This window comes from Chanos chanos, chromosome 10 (assembly GCF_902362185.1).
Source record: "Chanos chanos chromosome 10, fChaCha1.1, whole genome shotgun sequence".
NCBI classification, from domain to species: domain Eukaryota; kingdom Metazoa; phylum Chordata; class Actinopteri; order Gonorynchiformes; family Chanidae; genus Chanos; species Chanos chanos.
Window position 1 is genome coordinate 23,815,588 of NC_044504.1, and position 22,481 is coordinate 23,838,068.

The 22,481-nt window shown below is 39.1% G+C and overlaps 2 protein-coding genes across 3 annotated transcripts; one reads left to right on the forward strand and one right to left on the reverse strand.

Annotated features, from left to right (window-relative positions):
- The first annotated feature begins 9,096 nt into the window (after positions 1-9,096).
- Positions 9,097-14,840, forward strand: ankra2 (ankyrin repeat, family A (RFXANK-like), 2). The gene is made up of 9 exons (XM_030786683.1): positions 9,097-9,160; positions 9,773-10,168; positions 10,258-10,416; positions 10,696-10,761; positions 11,174-11,271; positions 11,646-11,771; positions 12,003-12,069; positions 12,244-12,324; positions 13,732-14,840. The coding sequence occupies exons 2-9, from the start codon at positions 9,907-9,909 to the stop codon at positions 13,785-13,787; spliced, it is 915 nt and encodes a 304-aa protein (XP_030642543.1). The 5' UTR covers positions 9,097-9,160; positions 9,773-9,906; the 3' UTR covers positions 13,788-14,840.
- A 492-nt stretch (positions 14,841-15,332) lies between these two features.
- btf3 (basic transcription factor 3) lies at positions 15,333-20,826 on the reverse strand. 2 transcript variants are annotated; one of them, XM_030786116.1, is made up of 6 exons: positions 20,767-20,826; positions 19,645-19,713; positions 19,274-19,387; positions 18,824-19,025; positions 17,282-17,338; positions 15,333-15,730 (listed from the first exon to the last, which is right to left on the reverse strand). In XM_030786116.1, exons 2-6 carry the CDS (start codon positions 19,711-19,713, stop codon positions 15,684-15,686), a joined length of 489 nt encoding a protein of 162 aa, XP_030641976.1. In that variant the 5' UTR covers positions 20,767-20,826; the 3' UTR covers positions 15,333-15,683. The 2 variants fall into 2 exon arrangements, with proteins under 2 accessions (XP_030641976.1, XP_030641975.1); XM_030786115.1 differs by having other exon boundaries at positions 20,704-20,776.
- Between the last annotated feature and the right edge of the window lie 1,655 nt (positions 20,827-22,481).

Consider the following 22,481-nt stretch of genomic DNA (forward strand, 5'->3'; position numbering starts at 1 on the left):
AAATGACCTATGTTAAATAGAATATTTTAAGAAAATAATTTGTTTGCAGTTACTAATGATTAAGGCACATCTTTGCTAAGTCATAGTAAGTGTTTTTTGCTGTGCTCCGACATTTCAAGCTTCATTCAGTTTAATATCATCCTATTTCTGGTATCTATGGCGCATCACATATGTATCAGTACTGATCTGATAATTCATGAATATGTATGAGGAAATGGGGCCTGAAGGAAATATGTTATACATATATGTTACACATATAAGTTATGTATTCTATGTGGTTTTAAAACTTCGACATTTCCAAAAAAGTTGTGGGAAAATAGTTAATGAGTTATCTCTATATGCAGTGAAGGGTACAATGGTTACTTTGAAGAACTCTGTACAAGGTTGCAGGACTGCAGGCTCAGTCATTGATCCACACTAACAAAGGTGGCAAATGAATTTCAAGAATGCTCTTCCTGTGATCTGGAAAAAGAAGTTAGAATATCTCATGTGACGTAGTCAGTTGAGAATTCTTAACCAAGGCTTTTATGCAGCATATTGTGGGCTAGTCATTTGGTTTTTAGGTGACAAAGCATTATAGCTGGCTAGAGTCCTATGCAAAAACAGTAGGTTATGTAACTTCATAACTTCATATATGAAGCTACAGAGTTTGGTAGGTATGTTCATAACCCCCCCCCCCCATTCCCCACTACTCAGATTATCTGGATTAATCCAACTGACACTATATCAGAAACATTTCAAATTTGGAGTATAACTCATGAGACATGAGCTGTGGTCAAAGTTCTGTTCTCTCCAGATTCCTTGGCTTGAGAAAGGTGACACACTCTACACAGGTTTAGTCCTAACCTGATGGTTTTTCTACCATTTTGGGGGGAGTTTTGAGCTGCTTACAGTTGCAGGTTGCATGAACTGCAAGTTCTAAGCCTTGGAAAATAACAGGGAAATATTTCAGAATTCCCATAAATCCTAAATTGTTCAGCCAGACAAGTTGAAGTTTGGCATGCTATGCCTCAGGGGTTTTCAGCAGGTCTTTGGTAGGCTTACCAACAGCCCAAAGACATGATGTTTTATATGTGTGCTGACCTTTTAAGTTACTACCGCAGGGATTCCAAGCACAATATCTAGTTATTTACAATAACTGTTTTTCTGGGCATGTAAAATAGACTGTCTTTTAACTTATATCAATAGATTTCCCTCCTGACAACAAACAGCTTTGTCTCAAGAATATTGACACCCAATCTCATCCTGTAAAAAAAATGGATTTATTTGTTTTTGGAAAGCAACTTTTACAAACTAGTCCTTGGTAAATCAATAGATGGTCACTTAATTAGGCCTGAGAGTATCTCTGATTCTACGATGGACTGGCGGCCTGTCCAGGGTGTTTCCCCGCCTTTCGCCTATTTCATGCTGGGATAGGCTACAGCACCCCCGAGACCCTAATTAGGGCTTAGATAACGAGTGAGTGAGTGAGTGAGTGTATCTCTGAGTTGTCAGGATCAATAATTATCAGAAAATGTTGAACTTTGTATATTGTATCACCACCGCACGGCAATCAAAATGTGTGGGTGTGACTTTGTTGACCCGATTTCCATATCTTGTGAACATATGTTGTGATAGTCACCATTTGCAAGTTGACTACAAAGAAGCATACTAGACTTGGGGAGTTTTAGGTCACTAGGTGGCGCTCTAATGAAACACTGGTGAATATGACCATAGCTCCTAAACTATTTCTCAGAAAAGTTACTTTGCGCCATGGGCGTAACTATATACACGACCATGGGACGATTTTATCACGGGGGCATGGGTTAATCAAATGAATGATCCAGAAACCCGGATGAGATAATTGCTCTTGTTGATAAACCTTCTGCTTAACTTGCCTTGCAGTCGGCTGTACAGCGGACAAGTTACATGATCAACTAAAATCCAGTTTCCTCAACCTGACTGAAGAGAAGGATCATATACTGACCAAATTCAGTAATCTGACAAAGCTGCAGACTAGATACAACAGCTTTCCCGCAGTAAGAGCCCAGATATTCAGAGTGATTCGAGAGGTGGAAGACAACAGTAAGTTTAGCACATATACATTTTTGTCATATGTCAATGCAGTCACAGTGCAAAAAAAGAACAACTACAAAAAAAGAAAGAAATAGAGGGAAATACAAATCCAGATAACTAAAACGTAATAATCCCTCATGGTTATATTTTAACAGAAGGGTGATGTAGCCACAACTGGATTATTTAGAAACATGTTTTGTCTACTATAGTTTTTGATGTGGATACAACCATAAGATCAGCAAATGGATTTGTTAAGCTAATTAAGTTACATTTAAGATTAATGTAATCCTAAAGAAACATGACAAATTTTGCCAACTATCACCGATAATTTAACTAGCATATAGCAAAAGGTCTCAGTTCTGGATATTGTCTTTTTTGTTTTCTATTTAAAACAGTTAAAATTTTGAGACAGCGTACAGGCAATGTAATGTTTCCCACCTCTATTTTCTCTGTGAAAAATACAACAGAACTATACCTGAATAATCTTTTTCTGCAAAAATCTACTAACGATAATGTGTTCACTATGGCAGTGACATCTTGCTCCCATGCATGGTATACATTTGGCTCAAACAATAATACAAGTCTTCCAAGCCAAGAGAACAGAGTGAAAGTGTATGCTAACAGGAGCAGACCCAGTACTGATAAACAATGTAGAAGATGAAGTTTGAAAGAGGGAGAGATTCAGCTTGAGACTTTGTCTCTTTCACTGGAATGATGTTTCCCATATGTCCCTCATGGAGCCATTAAGTCATTGAACAACGTCTTCTGGATTGGTATGGGGAAGCGAAATGAAATTTAGACATTGGTTGATGGTACTCCACTAGCAATGAGTCCCAAGATGAGGAAGCAGCAAACAATTCTGACAAATGCAATCAAGGATATGCATTTGGAAAGATAGAAACCATGTATGTTCAGGCACTTAGATCCTCAGAATAATAGAGTTTATAGAGCAGATTCGGAGTATTGTAGGTGTATGTCCGGCTGTGTCCACTTTCAACCACTGGTAGCTGAGTGAACCAAACGGTACTGAGGGGACTGAAAACTACTTGGAGACACTTGCAGATTTAAGCTAAATAGTTCTTGGAATGTCCTATCATGCAACCCTGAGCTGTTCTGAGTGTGTGAAAAAGGGTTCTTCATGCTTCAGTAATGCTTGTATATTTTACGTCCATTAACACTCACATGTGATCATTTCCCGCGCAGTGTCTCAGATAAGGGTGTGCTGGTATTTAAGACATTTTTGCGACCTCAGACCAATGGTACTGCCCAGTGGAGCTTACGTACTTCTGGCCAAAAGTGGAAGCAGCATCTAATAGTAGTTTGAATTGTAATTTGAATCATCAAAAATAGCCTCTTTTTATAGCAATTATCAACTAGGCAGACACTAAAAATTATAGGGTTGTTAAGTTGATTTAATCGCTTTGTGTTCAGCTCACTTAAAATACATGTTTTCACCGATATAGTATGTATTATTCTTATAGGGGTTCGTTACATCCATCTGTCATTTGAGTTGAAGCATCATTGTACAACTAAATTGTATCTATAAGGGTAACAAATGTTGCAAATGCTCTGATGTGGAAACAGGTGGTCATTATCAAGATTACAGGACAAATGTGAAACAATAAATTATATTTATGGTAAAACCACTGTGTGAAGGCTTACTGATTCAAATATGCTTCCAAATTTGTTTATAAACCACAACTGAAAATGGGTTTTGCATCCCACATCTGAATATAGTTATTTTCAATTATCGTCATTATCCAGTTTCCTATAGCCAACTGTATGGGATGTCACACATATGTCCATTATTTAAGCTAAATGCCAAATTTAAGTCAGAGGTAAACCAAGAACGATTTTAGTTCTCTTTGTGTGATTGTCTTAATTTTCTTAAATATGGTATTTAAATGTGTGAAAACATTTTACATTTAATAAAGACATTTAATTTTTCCACATTTAATAAATGTGGTTACTTTGAAAGAAATAATAAATGTGTACAATATTCTTTTGATTAAATAAATGTCTGGTTTTTCAATATTTAATTGACATGTGAATACTTTTTTTGTACATGATGTTTTACAAACATTTACTGAATGTCTGAAAAAGCTTTTCTGCATTTAATGAATGTGTAACGAACTTTTCACGTCAGAAATATCTGAGCAGATATTTGCATTTAATAAATGGCTTAATGTATTTTACATTTAATAAACGTGTGAAAAGTTTTCACCTGAAACTGGAATTGACTTAATGATCATTTACTGTGTACAGAACTACTTTCTTGGCCTATCCACTTACTTGCTCTCACATTAAAATAAAATTAACCTAGCATCCATGAACATAATTCAAACAGCAGAGGAAAATGTAGTTACTCATACCATTAATGAGGTGTTTAAAACATGTTAACATTCCTGTCAAACTTTCCCTTATATTCTGAGCTTTCAGAAGTAAACGAGCTAAACAGAGTCTGTGTAGACTGGCCTGTTAGACCGGTGGAGCTGGAATGCGTGGCCAAATCACTTCAAAAAAGAAAATGTCATGGTTCGAATGGCATACCACCAGTCATACTTTGTGATCTGGGATACCTGACTGATTCCTGACTCCATTAATCAGTGGGAATTCCTGTCGATGCTGCTGGGTCATATTGATTATATCAAGCAGCCCCATGTAAGGATAATGCCATGGTGTAGCATTTGTCTCAAACAACTATAAACGTTTCATGTTTTTTTATATAACAGAGATAAGAAGCCTTAAGTATTCTTTTAGAGAAAACGGAGCTATAACTATGAGAATGATTACTTTTCCCCAAATCCATCTTTAGCTTACAATGACAATGGGCTGAATGTGGGCCGACTGAGCTGAAATGAGCTACAGTGACTTCTAGAGAGCCACCCACTGTAAGGAACTAGTTTTCACGATAAACTTTCATAATATTGAAAAACAGGAGAAATGGGCTTCCGAACAGGTCATTCATGCCAAAGAGAAAGGGAGATTAGTGGACTTAAGAATAGGCTAAGACTCAAACAAGGGCTTGAGTGCTTGTTCATCCCCCAAAATCCTACTCACAGAGTTAGGAAATCTCCACTTTAGGAGGCTTTGTGGGCCATGTCTATCAATTAAGCATACACAGTCAGCTAAAAACAAACAACCAGAGAAAAGCCAGGGAGCATGAGAGACCAGAGTCAAACAACCACAACCACTCAGTAAAATGAGTCCTTCAAACTGCAGAACAGATAAATTAGATTGACTGTATAGAGGGTATTTAAGGAATTTGCACATCTTAACACTCTCTCTCTCTCTCTCTCTCTCTCTCTCTCTCTCTCTCTCTCTCTCTCTCTCTCCTCCTTTTATATATACATATATACATACATACATACGTATATACATACATACACACACACACACACACACAAATACATACATACATATATATATATGTACATATATTACATTATAAACGTAGAGGAGGTTATCATACAATGTTCAGCTGTGTTGTCCTTTAAGTGTCTGCTTTAGGGCTCTATGTGTTTCGTCTTCCTTTTTGGTGGTAGCTAGCAATAAAAATCTTTTGAGTGTTGATACTGATAAACAAATTTTGGGCACAGTTCCTCTCTTCTCCATTGCAATGGAGGAAAATAACGTTTTTTCCAAGCTTCTTGATGAGATGTGTAATCAGAGCCGAGGATTATTTTGGCTATCTTCCTTTAGTGCGCCACTCTGTTTAACTGTGTTGGTGGGATGTTTAACAAATGCAGGGTTTTCAACTCTGGGGCATGGGAAGGTTGTTTAGACTACTTTAAAGTCATCTGTTGGGGTGCCAAATATCTTTGAACATAAGAGCATGTGCTCCTTGACTTTCCTATTGCCCACTCTACTTGGGTGTCCCTTTTTGAGTCATATTGTACCTGTGGCAAAATGGGGAATGGAATGGTTCCACATGGTGGGCCTCAAATAAGGGATGCAAATCACACAGAACAGTCTCATACCTTAATCTTACCAAATAAAGTGAGCAATTTTCAGAACAATATTAGTATCTCTGGGTAGACCCTCAGCTTTAGCTAATCAGGTTTAATTGGTTCATAGACTACTTTATCCTTCAGAAAAGTCAGCGAATACCAGACTGAACATTATCCCTCTTCTGTCTGATTCTTGTTAGGCTGTGTGTGAGCTGTTCAGGAGCCAAATTCAAGCAACCAAATTACTGTCTACTTAAGCAACTGTCAAGCAACCAAATTGCTGCCTGTCTACATTATGGGTGTCATTTTTCCAGATTCAGTAATTTGTGAAGTTAAAGACAAAGGCATTAGTTAGATCTTCTTTCCCTTGTGTTTTACGATGCCGCTCAACCTCTTCTTAACAATGTTGTCCTGATATCTGCTACCATAGTAGTGGGCTTATCTGAAAACTGGCATGTATTTCCCATTAGCGGGTTTAGCAGGTATTTAGTATGACAACAAACATGTACTTTGACTTTGATTTTTTTGTTTGAATGTTCAAAAACCAACTGCGTGTGCTTAACATATTTCTACCACTAAGGTATGCATAGCCAGAAAAGGGCGTATTTGGTGTCTTCTGTGATTACATAATTATTGAAAAGTTAAAGAGTGAAGAAGTGGCAAAATCTTTTTTAACAACCACCATAAACCCCTTTATCAGGACAGGGGTCTTTGAAGTTCACATATGGCAAAGGAAAAACACAAAAGTGAATGGAGCTTAGGGTCCCATAAAGCAGGACTTTGACAGATTATGTTGAAAATATTTGGCATACTCCCTGTAAATCTGATTAGCATGGTGCAATGCTGATCAGTGAAGGGTAAAAAAAAACTCCAAGCCAGGGGACCTCAAGACTAGAAGATACCTCAGATCGAGGGGAAAGCCACAGGGCAGCCGGGAACACTACAGACATCAGACACTCCTGAGAGAGATTGAAACAAACATCAGGCAACATGAGGGACAGAGACACTGTTCAGAAGTCAACTTCTGATCAACCTCTGTTTCACTATTTCTCTCTCACAGATTTTGTGATATGTTGGCCTATATTGTTTGAATATCAAACTCTGTCTAACTGCTTCATATGTCATTCGCAAAGCATAAGTGTTTATTTGCACATTTCAAATAGATAATGATACCTTAGTAGTTATTAATACTGACTGTGTAAATTGAGAGATAACTGTAAATTATCCAAAGAAGTCAACTCAAGAAAATCAAAGCTTTAAACCTCTCTATTTTTAAAGCATGTGACTTGTACAATATTTCTTACTGTAAAGACTTTGACTAATCTGTTAAACTGAAAATGATACAGATAAAATTGTTCATCCTCATACAGTAAGATAACATGTTCATCTCAATGAAGAAACACAAATACAATTGGGTAAAAAGGAGTAAATCATACTATACTTGCATGTGGATCAACCTGAATTTTTTCAATGCACTGACCTGAATAATCAGATTGCAGTGCTTGTTTGAAAGGGTTAAAGGGAGTGTTTCATCAAAAAGACAGGAAATTGCTGCAACTTAAACTTTCAGAATATTTACATTTATTTATTATTTTTATTTATTTTCAGTGTTCTAATGATTATATATAGGTTTATCTCTCACTTCCAAACCCTCCTTATAATTTTAAGTATCTTTCTAACAGAATAACAAAATCACTAATTCTCTAATTTATGTAATAATTTGGTAATAATACCTAATTACTTTGAAATACTTTTAGTCCTGGAGTTCTAATTATATTAATTCCACAAATTACTCAACACTGGTTGTCACACAGGCCATGTCTCTCCTGCAGTTTGATTTGAATTCCAGCTCAGTCAAAAAGAAGCTATAAGATTAATGCAGGCCGATCAAAGTAGTCAGATTTAAATGTTTTCAAAACACACAGTAAACCAATTCTAAACTTAACCTCTGTCCCTGCAATCCGTAGGCCCACATAATCTGATTAGAGATACTTAACCAGGGCATTGTGAAATGTCCTATTAAATCTCTAAGTCATATGGTATTGAGTTTATCACCCATTTAAAAAGGAAAATTCAAAATCATGTGAATATTTCCCTGTCTCTTTTTTCAAAGCAATGGAGTGGTGAAACAATTGCCACGGATTGGCCAGAAACATGCCCCCCATGCGGGGTCAGTCATTTTGAGAAATCTAGAGGGAACTGTTAAAAAGAGCTGTTGTCTGACATTTCTCATCTACCTAAAAACAAATCAACTTCAGCTTTCAAGCGACTTCTACAGAGATATTGAGCAGGCCTACACATAGTCCTTAACCACTCACAGTTTTTGCTCTTCCCTAACAATGGATGCTAATTAACAAGATACTAATGAATCCTGAGATATTTTTTTAAATAACTGAAACACATGTTTAATTTAATGTCTCTATATGTCATATGACTTGTTCTTTGCCTTTTTAAATTCTCAGAGGGTAAAATTACCCCAAATCTTAAGCTTTTGAACGCTCAGGTCAAAGAAACCTCTGCCCCTGCTACAAAAGAGAATGCTTTTTGTACCAGAAGATCAGAATGACCATTGTTCATGCTTGAGTTTTTTTTCCCACCTAGTTTCTGTTATAAAACAATTTCAATATCTGGAATTTTCCAGCCTTCAAAGATCAAATCTAACTGGCTGAGTAAAGATTGACTGACTTGGAGGAGTTCAGAGAGAGATCTGAGAATATGAGAACACTCTTCTTCTTTTTCTTTTTTATAAAATTTAGAAAAAAAAACATTTAGATACACAAACTCCTATACACAAACTGCTGTAACTTAAAGTACCAACAAATGAATAACAGTAAGAGACAAACAAACAAACGAACGAATGAATAAATAAACATTTATAACTTTTAATCAGTAACAAAGGAATTGATTGAATTTGTTCTGAATTGAATTTATCCTGAGTTTGTTTACAAATGTATACATTTCTTGCTGTAATATTTATATAGTTTCAAAATTCATTCGTCTCAACATTTTCTGTGGTGGACTTTTATCATTTAACTTTATTATTCGGCTTGCCTATGAACATTTGAATCAAACTTTATTTAAACCTTTATTTAAACAGTGAAGTGGTTTCAAAACACCAGCGGCAGAGGAAACCAAAACGTCAACGCATTTACTCTGTAAGTTGTATGGTGTGTTTTTCAAATCAGATTTCGTCGTCAGAATGACTTAGTTAATTGTACATTTTCCTTAGTGAACAGTCTGGTACCTGACTACCTCCAAGAATCGAAAGAGGACATTTCCAGTGTTTCGCCAGCATGGCTAACGTTAGCCGACATTAGCCGGTTATCCAGTGAAGCAGTTTGCTTATTTGTTTATGTGTATGCGTAATCTCATTATTTGTATAATAAATCTTTGTCACCAGTGTTACAGCAAGCAGGTTAAGTGAGCTATTAGCACAGTCCAAACAGTATTCAGCTGGCTGAGCTGCTTGAAATCTGTAAGCTAACAATAATATTTATGATGAACAGCACGACAGCTTGTAAGCTAGCTCGCTAACTGGATTTGCTTTTTCTCTATTTATATCCGCAGTTTCAAAATATACACACTCTTTACCATTTATTGTCTTTGTGTATCGAGTGTCATGCACGGCCCAGAGCTTTGCAACAGACTGTCTTGTAGATATGATTTTATAGTGAGTCGATGTTTATTTCACTATTTGTCTTACTAACTATGAATAGTATGACCGTAATCATTCTTTCGAAATGTGCTATTTTGGTTGTCTCTGTTAGAGTACATGCGCGGATTTCCTATGGGGGCCCTAACATCAACATACATCTAAAACACCCGGGACTACTCTGACACGCCCAAAGCGTGTTTTTTTTCACGGTTTGTGCACGCGGCCTCCCTGGCCGGCCCAGGACTGATGGCATCAGAGGAAATGGATGGCATTTGCACGGTGCCAGAGATGGCTTCAATTAAAGTGGAGCCGTCGGTTGGGATTGGCGTGAGTTCCACAGAAGATACGGGGTCGCAGAACGTGGCCATGGGGATAAAGTTCATCTTACCAAATCGGTTTGACATGAACGTTTGTTCACGTTTTGTGAAGTCTCTAAATGAGGAGGACAGTAAAAACATTCAGGACCAGGTGAACTCAGATCTGGAAGTGGCATCTGTGTTATTCAAAGGTAGCTTAAAAGAACACGGACTGAATTGTTTACATAATATGTGAATTTATATAAACTGTGGGTTAAGTTTGTCACTCTCACTCTCTCAGCTGAATGTAATATCCAGACCTCACCATCGCCAGGGATTCAGGTTCGCCATGTGTACACACCATCCACCACCAAACACTTCTCTCCAATAAAGCAGTCAACAACCCTTACCAACAAGCACAGAGGCAACGAAGTCTCCTCCACACCTCTGCTTGTCCACTGTAAGTCTCAAGACATATGTCTCTTTTGTCCACCCCTCTCTCAGATTTACTCTTTCCATGAACTGGCCTTTCTCTTTGTAACAAACAGCTTTTGTGTTGCGACAAGGTCAACTCGATTGTAGTTATATTCAAACTCCAGCTTTTTTTTTTTTTTTGGGATATAGATAGAAACCTTTCATGTACCTGCTGTTTGAGCATTGATTTGCCACAGAACATAGTTTATTTTTCGTTTGTGTGTAGTTAGTTTATTTTACTTGTTTTGTTCATTTATCTTTTCAGCTCTGTCCATTCACCAGCTAGCTGCCCAGGGAGAGATGGTGTTCCTGGCCAGCAGGATAGAGCAAGGTGAGGCTGCAACACAGGGCCTTATGGACATAAATGGATCACCAAATCAGTGATTCATTTTACTGCTTACCCCCATTTTACTCTCATGAGACTGGCCAGGCCTTTTGGAGCAGTTAGTGTTTTATTGAACCTTGTTGCTATGTGCAGTGTGCAGTGACTTTTCATGAAGTTAGAATGGTTCTTTCAGTTGAGACAGTGAGGTGTAAGTGCTTCAGCTCTCCTTATCCAGTATTTATATGGTGTCATAAAGTCATAATGATGTCATTGTGGTGTTCACAATGCTTAAGGAAACTGTACATTTTCAGACTCTGTACACCAGTAGCATGAGGGGAAAGATTTATGTGAACATTTTAAAAAATGTGACGCTGAAGGTATGGTAGTGATGATTGACGGCGTATTTTCCTCCTATCAGAGTCGGTGATTAACCTGCAGGATGAGGAGGGCTTCACGCCACTGATGTGGGCTGCTGCTCATGGCCAAATTGCCGTGGTGGAGTTCCTTCTGCAGAATGTGAATAACAAAGCACACAACCACATACACATACAATCATAGTATTTACCTTATCAAATGTATTTGTGAACACCATCAAGATTCATGTGCAACATTTTGCATGATTGTCCAAACTTTGTGCATTCAGATGAATTTATATATCAGTGTATAATCATATACCTTTATGTTTGCATATCAAGGGTTAGTATATTTGTATGAACATACCCTGTGGCATGAAATGATACTATGTTTACACATTCCTGTAAAATTTTCACTGAAACTGATTCCCTGTGCATTATACCATATCAAAACACTTAACAAGCAAGTAACATACACACACACATACATACACACAGAGACTCACACACATGCCCTGTTTATTCCATGTGGTCCAGGGTGCAGATCCTCACATTCTGGCTAAAGGGAGAGAGAGTGCCCTGTCATTGGCCTGCAGTAAAGGCTACACAGACATCGTTCGAATGCTCATTGACTGCGGCGTGGATGTCAATGAGTATGACTGGGTAAGACCCCCCCAGAAAGCTGCTCACTGAACTTCAGCTAATGTATTTTCACGCCGTAGCATCGCTGGGATCTGACTTAACTGTGCGTTTTATCATTCTAATGCTACTCCTACTTTAGATGAACTTTAATGTATTTACTGTTAAAAAGGTCAAACATTTAGGTGACACTCGTTTGAGCACAGCTCCCTGAAACTAATGGTGTGTGTGTGTGTGTGTGTGTGTGTGTTTCAGAATGGTGGAACTCCTCTGCTCTATGCTGTTCATGGGAATCATGTTCGTTGTGTGGAAATCCTTTTAGGTGAGTTGACAGCTTAATCTAAAAATGTACATTTGTATGTTCCCACTCAGTCCAAACTTAAGGGAGAGTTAACTGTTTTGTGGAGGAGTCTCTTTGGAGTGAGGTCCAGTCTTATGTCTGATTAGAGGTTGATTGTCTGTCTGTAGTTCATTTGTATCTTTCTTCTGTGAACAGAGTCTGGTGCTGACCCCACCATTGAGTCTGACTCTGGGTTTAATGCCATGGATATGGCTGTTGCAATGGGACATAGAAACGGTAACTATAATGACTACAGACACACACACACACACACACACAAACATTTTGAAAAGATAATCTCACTTGTCAGCTATGGCTGGGAGTTCAGAGCGACACAGATTTCTGTTGGGCCTGTTGGTGGGCCACCCTCCCATACTCCGCCTCACTCTGTAGGCTTCACCGATGGTCTGGTGTCTGTACACTTACAGCTAGAGTTAGTACTCTCCACCTAGCATGTTATGTCACTTGACAAATAATACACAACACGAAAGTGCACTTTGTGAAAAATGAGTGATTAGCTTCACTTGAGATACGAAGAATCTTATGGCTTCCTATCTTTACTGTAGTGACTACCACACACAGTACAATTACAATGTGCTAAATAATTGAATTAGAGACTGGAAAAAAAATCTTTTCTCAACTGTTCAGTGTTTTCCACTATTGCGTTCTGTTATCTTACACAGAAAATTATTTTTACTCTAAGATTTATTTGAAGGCAAATTTCTCGTCAATAAACACTGAATTCATAAATGAACAATGAACAAGTTTCAGTAAAATCAAGAATACAATTTAAAGAAATCATTTGTGCCTTGCTGCAAAAATTCTCTTAATTACGCAAAACCAAATAAAATTTTTGCATCGAGATGCGGAAATGACCAAGAGGTAGACAGTCCGGACTGAAAAAAAACTGAAGAGTTTAACCACAGTTTCCTCAGCTTATCCTTTAGAAATTTGATACTGGTGTTTATTTACTCCATAGAGCATCAACCCCCTCCTCTCTCTCTCTCTCTCTCTCTCTCTCTCTCTCTCTCTCTCTCTCTCTCTGGGCTGTGCTGTGCTTTATAATCAGAGCACTGTTTTGTATTGTGTGGCACAGGAGTAGGTTTTTTGCAGGACTAGATTGACTGGGTTCTATTTGGGGAGGTGATGGGGAGGTCACACAAACACAGGATGCATGTGTGAGTCGTGTTTGGGCAGAGGACAGACACGCAGTAGTAGCTTCAGTGCGCGGGAGGTTCAGACATGATGTCATGTATTTGGATATGTGAGCCACGGGCAGGATGCGGATGCCAAAGGCAATCTCTGAACAGCTTTGAGAGAAAGCAACACTCTGCGATCAGGAGGCATGACCACAGACTCTGTGTGCGTGTATGTGTGTGTAGTCTAAACCCAAGCCCTTTACTGTGAGATACACATGCAGCTGTGATATCTGTGAATATGCACATGCAAAGATCTGGTGGTGGTTTCATAAAGAATGACACATGATGGTTGACTGGCTCGTGTTTTCTTTTATTATGAAACGGCCCTTAAAAAACAGAAGTACTAAATATACACAATGTAATAACCAGGATCTCATTACACTAAAGTAATTGTCTATTTACCAGACAATTCCTTATGTTTCCTAATGTTGGTCTTGTCTCACAGTTCAACAAGTCATGGAGGGACATCTACTAAAGTTACTACAAGGAATCAAGGAGTGATTGAAGAAAAGGTGTGAGAGACACAAAGATGAAGGAATAAGAAGAAAAAGAAGCTAGGGATGGATATTCGGCGGAAAGCTGAGGGGAAAGTGGAAAGCCGTCCTTTTGGAAAGCTGACATTTTGTGAAGAGGAATGAGTGGCCGTGCTGATGTTTCATTGTGCATGTTTATGAGTCCTTCATCTGGAAAACTCACTCACTTTCATCTTCATCCGTTTGTCCACTCATCCATCATTTAACGGGACTTTTCAAAAAATAATCATCGTGTGGGTTTTAAGATTTAATATATTGACCTTTTAAATCATAACAGTGTCTTTTTTACTGAACTACTATGAGTGTTGATGTTTTTTTAGCGAGTGTCGTGTGAGAGGCTGGTTTGTACCTTATTTATATTGTACCATATGTCTTTAATTTATATGTAAATTTTTTTTGGTTGTTTTTAACTGTGTCATGGCGCTGGAACTGAACCATGTAATTGTTTACTTTAAGGGTGCTTGATAGGACAGCAAGTCTTCAAATTAAGGTTTCATCCCATAAATGCATTTCTGCAAGTCCACATGTTGTCCTAGGAGCATTGACAGCAAATATGCCATTGTTATAACTTTGTGCTACTACATATGAAGCATTAGACTATTCTACTAACTTAAACAAATTTGTTTGTATTTGAAACTTGTGATATCACCTGTAGAGTCAGTTTTAGCACACTGCCAGTGAAGCAGAATCCCTATCAAAACACAAATACAGACCTTACCTCCAATATGTTAATGGGCTCTCTGTCAAGCGCCGGAATGAACTGCTATTGATGCTCATGACAGCTTTGTGTGAGAACATTACAATGTATTTGTGTCAGGTTTTGTTACTTTAGACTGAAATGCTAACAATCCCTGGATAACAGTCTAAATAGTTACCTGTGTAACTGGTTCATCCTCTGTATGTGATATGGCATTTTACAATGACACTAAATCCAGAGATTATTTCTGAAGGATAATCCTGTTGTATTGTCTGATTATCCTCATTCAGAACATGTTATCAACTGTTAGTATTTGTGTGCCATCGTAGTTGGATTAGATCGATGTTAAAGTGTGGAGAACTATTTTAACAGAACTATTTTAAGAGATTTTAATGAATGTTAGTTTAACTGTTTGGTGCTGCAAAACTGTAAATAAATGGTCATAATTCTTCATTTAGTCTAACCAGCGGAGCAGAAAACTGAATCAGCGTAAAGGGATTATGAAAGGATAAGGCTGATTAATGAGGAGAGTTCAGAGCCTCAAAGGCCCCAACAGGATCAATGCAAAAAGAACATGAAAAATACAAGAGAGAAAAAAGTTGAAACCTGGCTGGCTAACAACAGAGCCCATCAGATTAAAAGTCATCCCAAGACACATTCTGTCAGACCAATATTTACTAATAAATTAGATTCAGCTGTCATAATGAGAGAAGTTTGTGTGGACCTGACAAAACGGAGGGGGCCTCTGTCTCACACTGGTACAATTAAATTTGTATATTCACACAGACTCGAGACAAAAAGATGCAGAGACGCTTGTTTATAATAAGCTCATTGATAGCAAATATTTTATTTCCAGATGTTGTTGGTGGTGGTTTCAGCCGGGCTGCAAAGGAGTGAGCTTCAGTAACATGATACAGCCAAGACGTCCCTGGATCCACTCACACACACACACACACACATCCATACCACGGTGTGTGTGTAAAGCTCCATGTGGGCACACACACACACGTGCTCATTCTCACTCTCAGCTTGAACACAAGGGGACACAGCAGTGCACGAGTATGTATCGCAGAAATGGGTGGGGAAATATTTAATTAAAAAAAAAAAAACCCAGAGTCCCGTGTGACCCAGCTGAGACCGGACGTGCCCAACGTCTGCCCATCCATGTTAATCTGCCTCATCTTTGGAAGCCTCGTCAAAATTTTCAACAAGATCTAAAGGAAAAGAGGGGAAAAAAAGAGAGAAGGTTACAACCAGCACAAACACATACCCGATACAGGCTAAGAAAGAGTACAAAGTTTTAAAACTGCACGGTCTTGAGAGCAGCATCTGATGTCAATGTAGCCTAACATGCAGTAAAACACCGTAGTCTGTTTTAACACACTCTCCATACAGCACACTCTGATGTGTAGAGAGCCAATCTCTGCACGTTTTCACACCAGGCTGCATGACTAGGAGTGCTACTTAGCATTGCCTCTAAACTCCTTACAACTCTGAAGAAAGGAGGGAAGAGTTTGTTTGTTATCTAGTCATCAAATGCCCAGTCCAAGCGTACATGAGGTCTAATCCAAAAGGCAACCTGCTCTCTGTACACTATCCATACCCATGAGAAATCTGGGATAACTTATGGGAATATCTGGACCTCTGGAATTCAGAGAAACTGCTTTACGGTGATCTAATCACAGATATAATGGGAATTAATTCGTGTTTTGTCGAGACCTGTGAACGTTTATCCGAAACACAATACACGGCCATTTCGACTGATCTTCGGCTCACCCTCCGCCTCAATCATCTCAAAGACCGTACTATCTGAGCGCGAGAGAAATGGAGCTGGACAGACAGAGAGTGAGTGAGAGGCTGAATAAGACAGAAGAGGAGAATAAACATGCGAGTGACTGAAGAGCTGACAGCTGTCCATGAGCTGGAGGATCAAATGCAGGTTTTGCTCTGCTGAGCTGAAATCTGATAAACGGAGCCATCCAGGGTTCCACTGCCACAGGGCGTCTGGATAGAAATCACTTACAGACGCTTGAATATGATTATTTTCAGAAGAGAAAAAAAAAAAAAAAAAAAAAGTGGGAGGAGGGTGAATTTGGGGTAATAGCTCGACAAAACGAGCCGTTAACCCCCATGTCATCGCGTCATGCTCGCTGCTTTTGTGTGTGACAGGAAAGTAATGGTTTGTAGCATGTGGGAGATTTGGGTTACGGGAAAAAGGCCAGGGAAGGGCTAAGTGAGAGAGGGAGATTACTAATCATAATGGCAACCTTATGAGTGAGCTTCATCATTTTCAAGAAGAAAAGCAAACCCTCAGATCCTGCACTCTCACGATTCAAAACAATACAGAGGGAGGGGAGAGAGAGAGAGAGAGAGAGAGAAAGAGCGAGAGAAAGAGCGAGAGAAAGAGCGAGAGAAAGAGCGAGAGAAAGAGCGAGGGAAAGAGAGAGGGAAAGAGAGAGGGAAAGAGAGTGTGAACGAGGACCACGGAGCGAACATTAGTTTGTCTCTCAGATGCAGTGTGACTTCCCAAACTCATTTAGACAGAGTCCATCACAGTGAGACCCATTTGGCCCAGTTACATACGCAAACAGACAGCGATAACATCCTCCCCCTTCCCGCCAATTACTTTACCATAACAGAAGACTAACCCAAACAAAGAGGAGAGAAAAACCAAGTCGTGAAGCGTGAGAGAGGACGTGAATGAGAGATAGACAAACGGAGGGGAAAAGGGTACAGAGAGCAGAGAGAGGGTCTTCAAGCATTACCTGGAACTTCATCATCATCTTCCTCTCCACCGGCAACCGGCGCCTTTCCATCTCCGGCTAAAACATACAGAACAGAGAAACTGTCAGTAAGCAAATGAGTTTATACATGATTTAGATAAACTAAATCACAAAAATTTAATTAGTAATAGACAAGTTTTTTTCTGTCATTTTGACCCCCTCTGGTGGAGACCTTTGTTATGCAGAGTTTCACACTTCCTGTGTCAAAAGAATTAACGCTCTAGAACTAGTCACATTCAAAATATTCTTATCACGCAAGACCTCTGTTGATTCACAACCTTTAATAGAGCATTACTTAAGTGAGCATTTAGCTTACTGATAATGAAGTCATAAATCATTACTTTGAGATGCAGGTGTTTCAGTTCATATTAGCATTATAGCATGTGATTAAAATGAAGAGGGTTTCAGACAGGAGGCTTAAAGCACTCAACAAACTGAACTGCAAACTACTGTAACATCTACCAATCTAACTACTTATCAAGCATCTTTCTTCATTTCTCTGTCAAGAAAAATGTTAACTTGTGTACAGATGCTTCACTCTTACCCTGTTTTCTTATAAAGGTTTGCAATAGTTATCGTGGATAAATATTATGCAGCTTTGTGTTGCCATGGTGTAAAAATCTTGTTACACTGATGGGAATTGCTAAAGTGAAATGAACATTTTACCCTAACGATACATAGTTAGATATTGTTCTGTTCGCACTTGTTTCCTTAAAAAGTGCCACCTGCTGCTTATTAAACCTGCCTAATGAAATGTGGCTTCAAGGTGGAACTTTTGCCACAAAGAGGAATCTTCACCCGACTGTTAAATTCAGTCTACAGTCTTAGGCTGTGATCAGTTTCTGTCATTTAAAAAAAGACTCAAGCAGCTATGTGCCCAGAGCTTTATGTAACATTCCTGCAACAGTCAGGCCCTTCACCAGGAAGGCCTTATCAAAGAAGAACAAGCAGGAGAGAGAGAGAGAGAGAGAGAAGCAGCACCAATAGGATTAACTGGGACTTTTTCCTGGAGGAATGCTATGTGACTAAAAAAAAAAAAACTTCACATGGGGTAGCCGCCAATCTTTCAGTTGATGCTTCTAACACTCCCACACACACCTGTTCACAGACCTCTTTAACACACACACATACAGCACTGTAGTTCGGCTCATGAGTAGCTAGGCTATTCAATTCTTCCACTTTTCAAGTTTGCTTCAGAGTAATTTTAACTCAGGCCTTTACACACACACACATTTACAAATAGAGTTTTATAACGTACACACTCTCAAAGTTTATCTTGTCCCGACACTTATCCAGAGTTAATACATTCATACAATTTTGTCTCGGTAATGCCTTTACTTGCCTAAAAAATTCTTTTATATACACACACATTCTTGTTCACACACCCCCCTCTTCTTTGGGCGATACTTCTCAGCGTGTCAAACCTCTCACAAACACACGCCTTGTCTAGTAAGTAATTCTATCCGACTGTTTAAAAAAAAATTTTAAAAACCCTCCTTTACACACACTTCTGCATGTACACACCTTGTTTGGGGAGTGCTTCTGCCAGTCTGCGCAGGCTGGTAAGGTTGTCTGCTCCCAGCTGGTTGAGAATAGATGGCAGCATTTCAGTGAGCTGTTTGGTCTCGGCATGACCTGTGATGGTGAAGGTGTTGGCAGCCAGAGACGCCTGGACTTTGGGATTGTTAAAGTGGATCACGGTCCCCTGGTTCGTGAACATGTTCACCTATACAACGGATAACCAAACAACATTAAAATACAGCCTCAGAACTGATTTAGCTACAGCTGCGTTCTATAATCGTTAAGTACTCCAAATGCAAAACAGGTTCACATTTCGTTTCTACTTTTATGAAGTGTCTGTTTCCATATGTACTCAAAGTATATACATATTACATATATTTTAGGTCACATAAAGTATGTTGCTTAAGTACAATCACCAAAGTGTGTTTTGGAAGAAGTAGTTTGAGCAGTTACCTCCTCAATACCAGAGATGTTGTTCACTCCCAGTTTCTTCAGGGAAAACTGCAGCTTCTTATCATCGGCAGTAGCTGTTCTGTGGACAACCTTCTTCTTTCTGCGAGCAGTGCCCTGTCAAATTCAAACAAAGTCAGTGTAAACAGACTCAGTCTGAATTCAACACAGATTGCATTCATGTCTCAAAAGCTTCACATTTACAAAGCGAATCTCCAGATATGCAATCTAATGTAGGTGACAAAATACCAAAAACATCACACTACGATCCTGAATTTCAAGTGTAAAGCATCAAATAAAAAGGAGTATGGTGCAGTTGTTGTAATTAGCTCTCACATGTAAAGCGGTACAAACAGGCGACTGTGCTGACATACCTTCCCACCGATGCGGACCTGTGCCTGCAGCTTGGCTAGTTTTTCTTGGTTCATTATCGTTTCTTTCATCTAGGAGAAAAAAAAAGGAAAATAATATGAAATGCTATGATCTGGCCACGAGATCGAACAGCATACAAAAAAGACGTCAGCGTGTGAAACGATTACATTAAAAACACGATTAACGAAACACAAGAAAACAGACAATCATATTTAAATGAATTGAACAGATTGTTCAAAAGTAAAAAAAAAAGTGTATGGTATCAGTTGATCTGTTCTCAACAGCGCTATAACTGTGGGCCCGCAGTATATTAACTTACTCTTTATATGAACGCGTAAAACGAGTGTACATCCTGTCAGTTGTCAAACCGACTTAAATTTGCTTGCATGTTTCGGTCACTCACTATAAAACTGTACCACTCTGTGGTCATATTCCAAACCTCATACTATCATAACGCTCAGCCGGAATAACATTTAACATACAAGTCAGCGGCATGATATGGTGACAGTCTGGCTACATTTCACTCAACGTGAAGCTGAACTAGCTAGCTCTAAGGTAGCTGAAAAGCAGTAAGAAGAGTTTATACAAAGCCACCATCTCTAAATAAATGCTGGGTTACTGTGTATGTTCGTTTTCTTAATCTGCATTTCAATACCGGCCACACATTTAACAAGCTGACAGTTCATTCTTTTTCCCTAATCCAGGCCGAGCGGTGATAGCTCTGAAAAGGCAGACTAACGTGACTGAGCCAGCAGGCTATCAAATCAAGGCAGCTAACGACTAAAATCGCAGAAACAACACTACACCAAACACTCTCAGACCAATAACCATACATATCATATTCAAATCTTTTATAAAACGCATTTGAAAGCCAAAACCACTGATTATTTCGCGAGAAAGTTATAGACCAGTCAGAGCGTTAGCCAGCACTAATGGCTAGCATGATCCGGACCATGTTGGGCCTGTCACTCCAGCTCCCTCTCCGAACCGATTCCGCGTGCTCCCCGGGGACGAATCTTAGCGTATTACGGTCGATTTTGGTAAACAAGGTTCTTATTTACCTTGTATAATGGCGCTGGGAGTGTCAAGGCGGTAAAGAGAGTATTTTAGGACTCCTCACTGACCTGCACGCTAGCAGCACACACACGCGGAGAGCAAGATGGAAGCGAAAGAGGGGGGCGGAAGTGACGCAAGGCTGTTGAAATACTATGCAGGACCTGAACTCAAATGCTCATTTTGCACGAGAACTGAGAAGTCACTTATATAAACAGGTTGACACTTCTACACTGGTTTAAGAGCTGTTCCCCTCTCTCAAATCCTAACTTTAACGACAATAAGAGAGAGGGTAGGCTTAGGGTTAGATGTGATTGAGTGAATTCACCTCTGTCCTGGCTGTCAACGAATGGTCCCTTACTAAACTAAAGATAACGATTCGTTCGGACAATTTTTCTTTCAGAAACTGAAATAGAATGTTTTCCCCAACCTGGAATTTTGCTTCAAATTTTTAACTGATGAAAATGCTTAATTTTTTTTCAAAAATTATTTTCCAAAATTATTGTAATCCATAGTAGACTGGACCTTGAGCTAAGTTAGATTTCTCTACAACAGTGAAACCTGTAATAGTCTATATATCATATAATGCACCATTACAGCTAGTGTAACATAATTATTTTGGGGAAATTTAACATTGCTGTCTCTGATGTTATTATACACACAGTGGTTTGGAGGATACAGGTTATAAAGTGAGCAGCATTGACCGGGGGTACACATGCATTGATAAACGCTCTCCACAAATGTCAATGCTTATCTTTAAAATGGCAATTCATGTTATGTTTCCTGTTGTTTTTCATGTTTAAAACTGTATATACATATAGGCTATATGTGTGTGCGCGCGTATATATATATATATATATATCAAATCTCGCGCAAAAAGGAGTCCAATCATTGAGCGCTTAAGTAAAACCAAGTCTACTAGTCCACAATATCCAATATCTAGCGAGTACTCCATGCACATGTTGTATGATGTATCTCCATGGAGTATAACTTCATTGCTACTGTATGCGTTCTCACACATTTACAGTTTTATGCGTTTTATGTATTCATACACACTCTTGTCCATGGACCCACAATAGCTAGAAGTTTGAGTGTGACTGCACACCACATTATCTGGCCTTCTTCATTCTGATAATGTAAGTTGTTCCATGGCAGCAGAGATGGGCTGGAGTGTTCTGAAACACAAGTCCGACGAATTTCGATGAGAATCATGGGATTGTCACGGCGAAAAACTGTGGCGGGATTTATCTTCGGCACCATCGCTTTCTTTCCCAACACCCTGTGTCACGAAGGGCTCTTCCGTGTAGAGACACGTAAAATGTGGTTCAACAACGCAAGTCCTGGCCCGGCTCAAAGGCCCTGACCTTAAACGCACTTTCACTAACTAACTCACTCAGTCGAGTCGCTCCCTCACCCAGCCGCTAATTCACTCACTCGCACGCTCTCTCACTCGGCCCTGCGGGAGAACTGCAGCCAGGAGGGAGAGCAACAATGCGAATCCCAGAAACAAATGTTCGGTTAAAACGCCAGTGGCATACACAAGTCAGCAAGTATCGGATACATTTCAGTTAAATATAGTGCTATGCTTAAGTTCAGAACCTAAGTCATCACAATCGATTATGACTGAAAAAAACCCGAGTAAGACTATTATCTACATTCTGTCTAAGCTTATTTTCACAATGTCAAGCAATGAAACATAATAATATGATTAGGATATTTAATTTTGCACGTAGGTTACCTGAGATTTCCTGATTAGCCCCCACTGGTTCATTTAGACTATTCGTAA

What these genes read in the sequence shown, in the direction of transcription:
- ankra2 (XM_030786683.1), top strand. Translation starts at nt 9,907, where the DNA reads ATGGCATCAGAGGAAATGGATGGCATTTGCACGGTGCCAGAGATGGCT. An exon ending in ATGTCAATGAGTATGACTGG is followed by an intron (nt 11,772 to 12,002) that starts GTAAGACCCCCC and finishes TGTGTGTTTCAG; the next exon opens with AATGGTGGAACTCCTCTGCT. An exon ending in TTGTGTGGAAATCCTTTTAG is followed by an intron (nt 12,070 to 12,243) that starts GTGAGTTGACAG and finishes TTCTGTGAACAG; the next exon opens with AGTCTGGTGCTGACCCCACC.
- btf3 (XM_030786116.1), bottom strand. Translation starts at nt 19,713, where the DNA reads ATGAAAGAAACGATAATGAACCAAGAAAAACTAGCCAAGCTGCAGGCA. An exon ending in ACATCTCTGGTATTGAGGAG is followed by an intron (nt 19,026 to 19,273) that starts GTAACTGCTCAA and finishes TCCGTTGTATAG; the next exon opens with GTGAACATGTTCACGAACCA. An exon ending in AGATGATGATGAAGTTCCAG is followed by an intron (nt 15,731 to 17,281) that starts GTAATGCTTGAA and finishes CTTTTCCTTTAG; the next exon opens with ATCTTGTTGAAAATTTTGAC.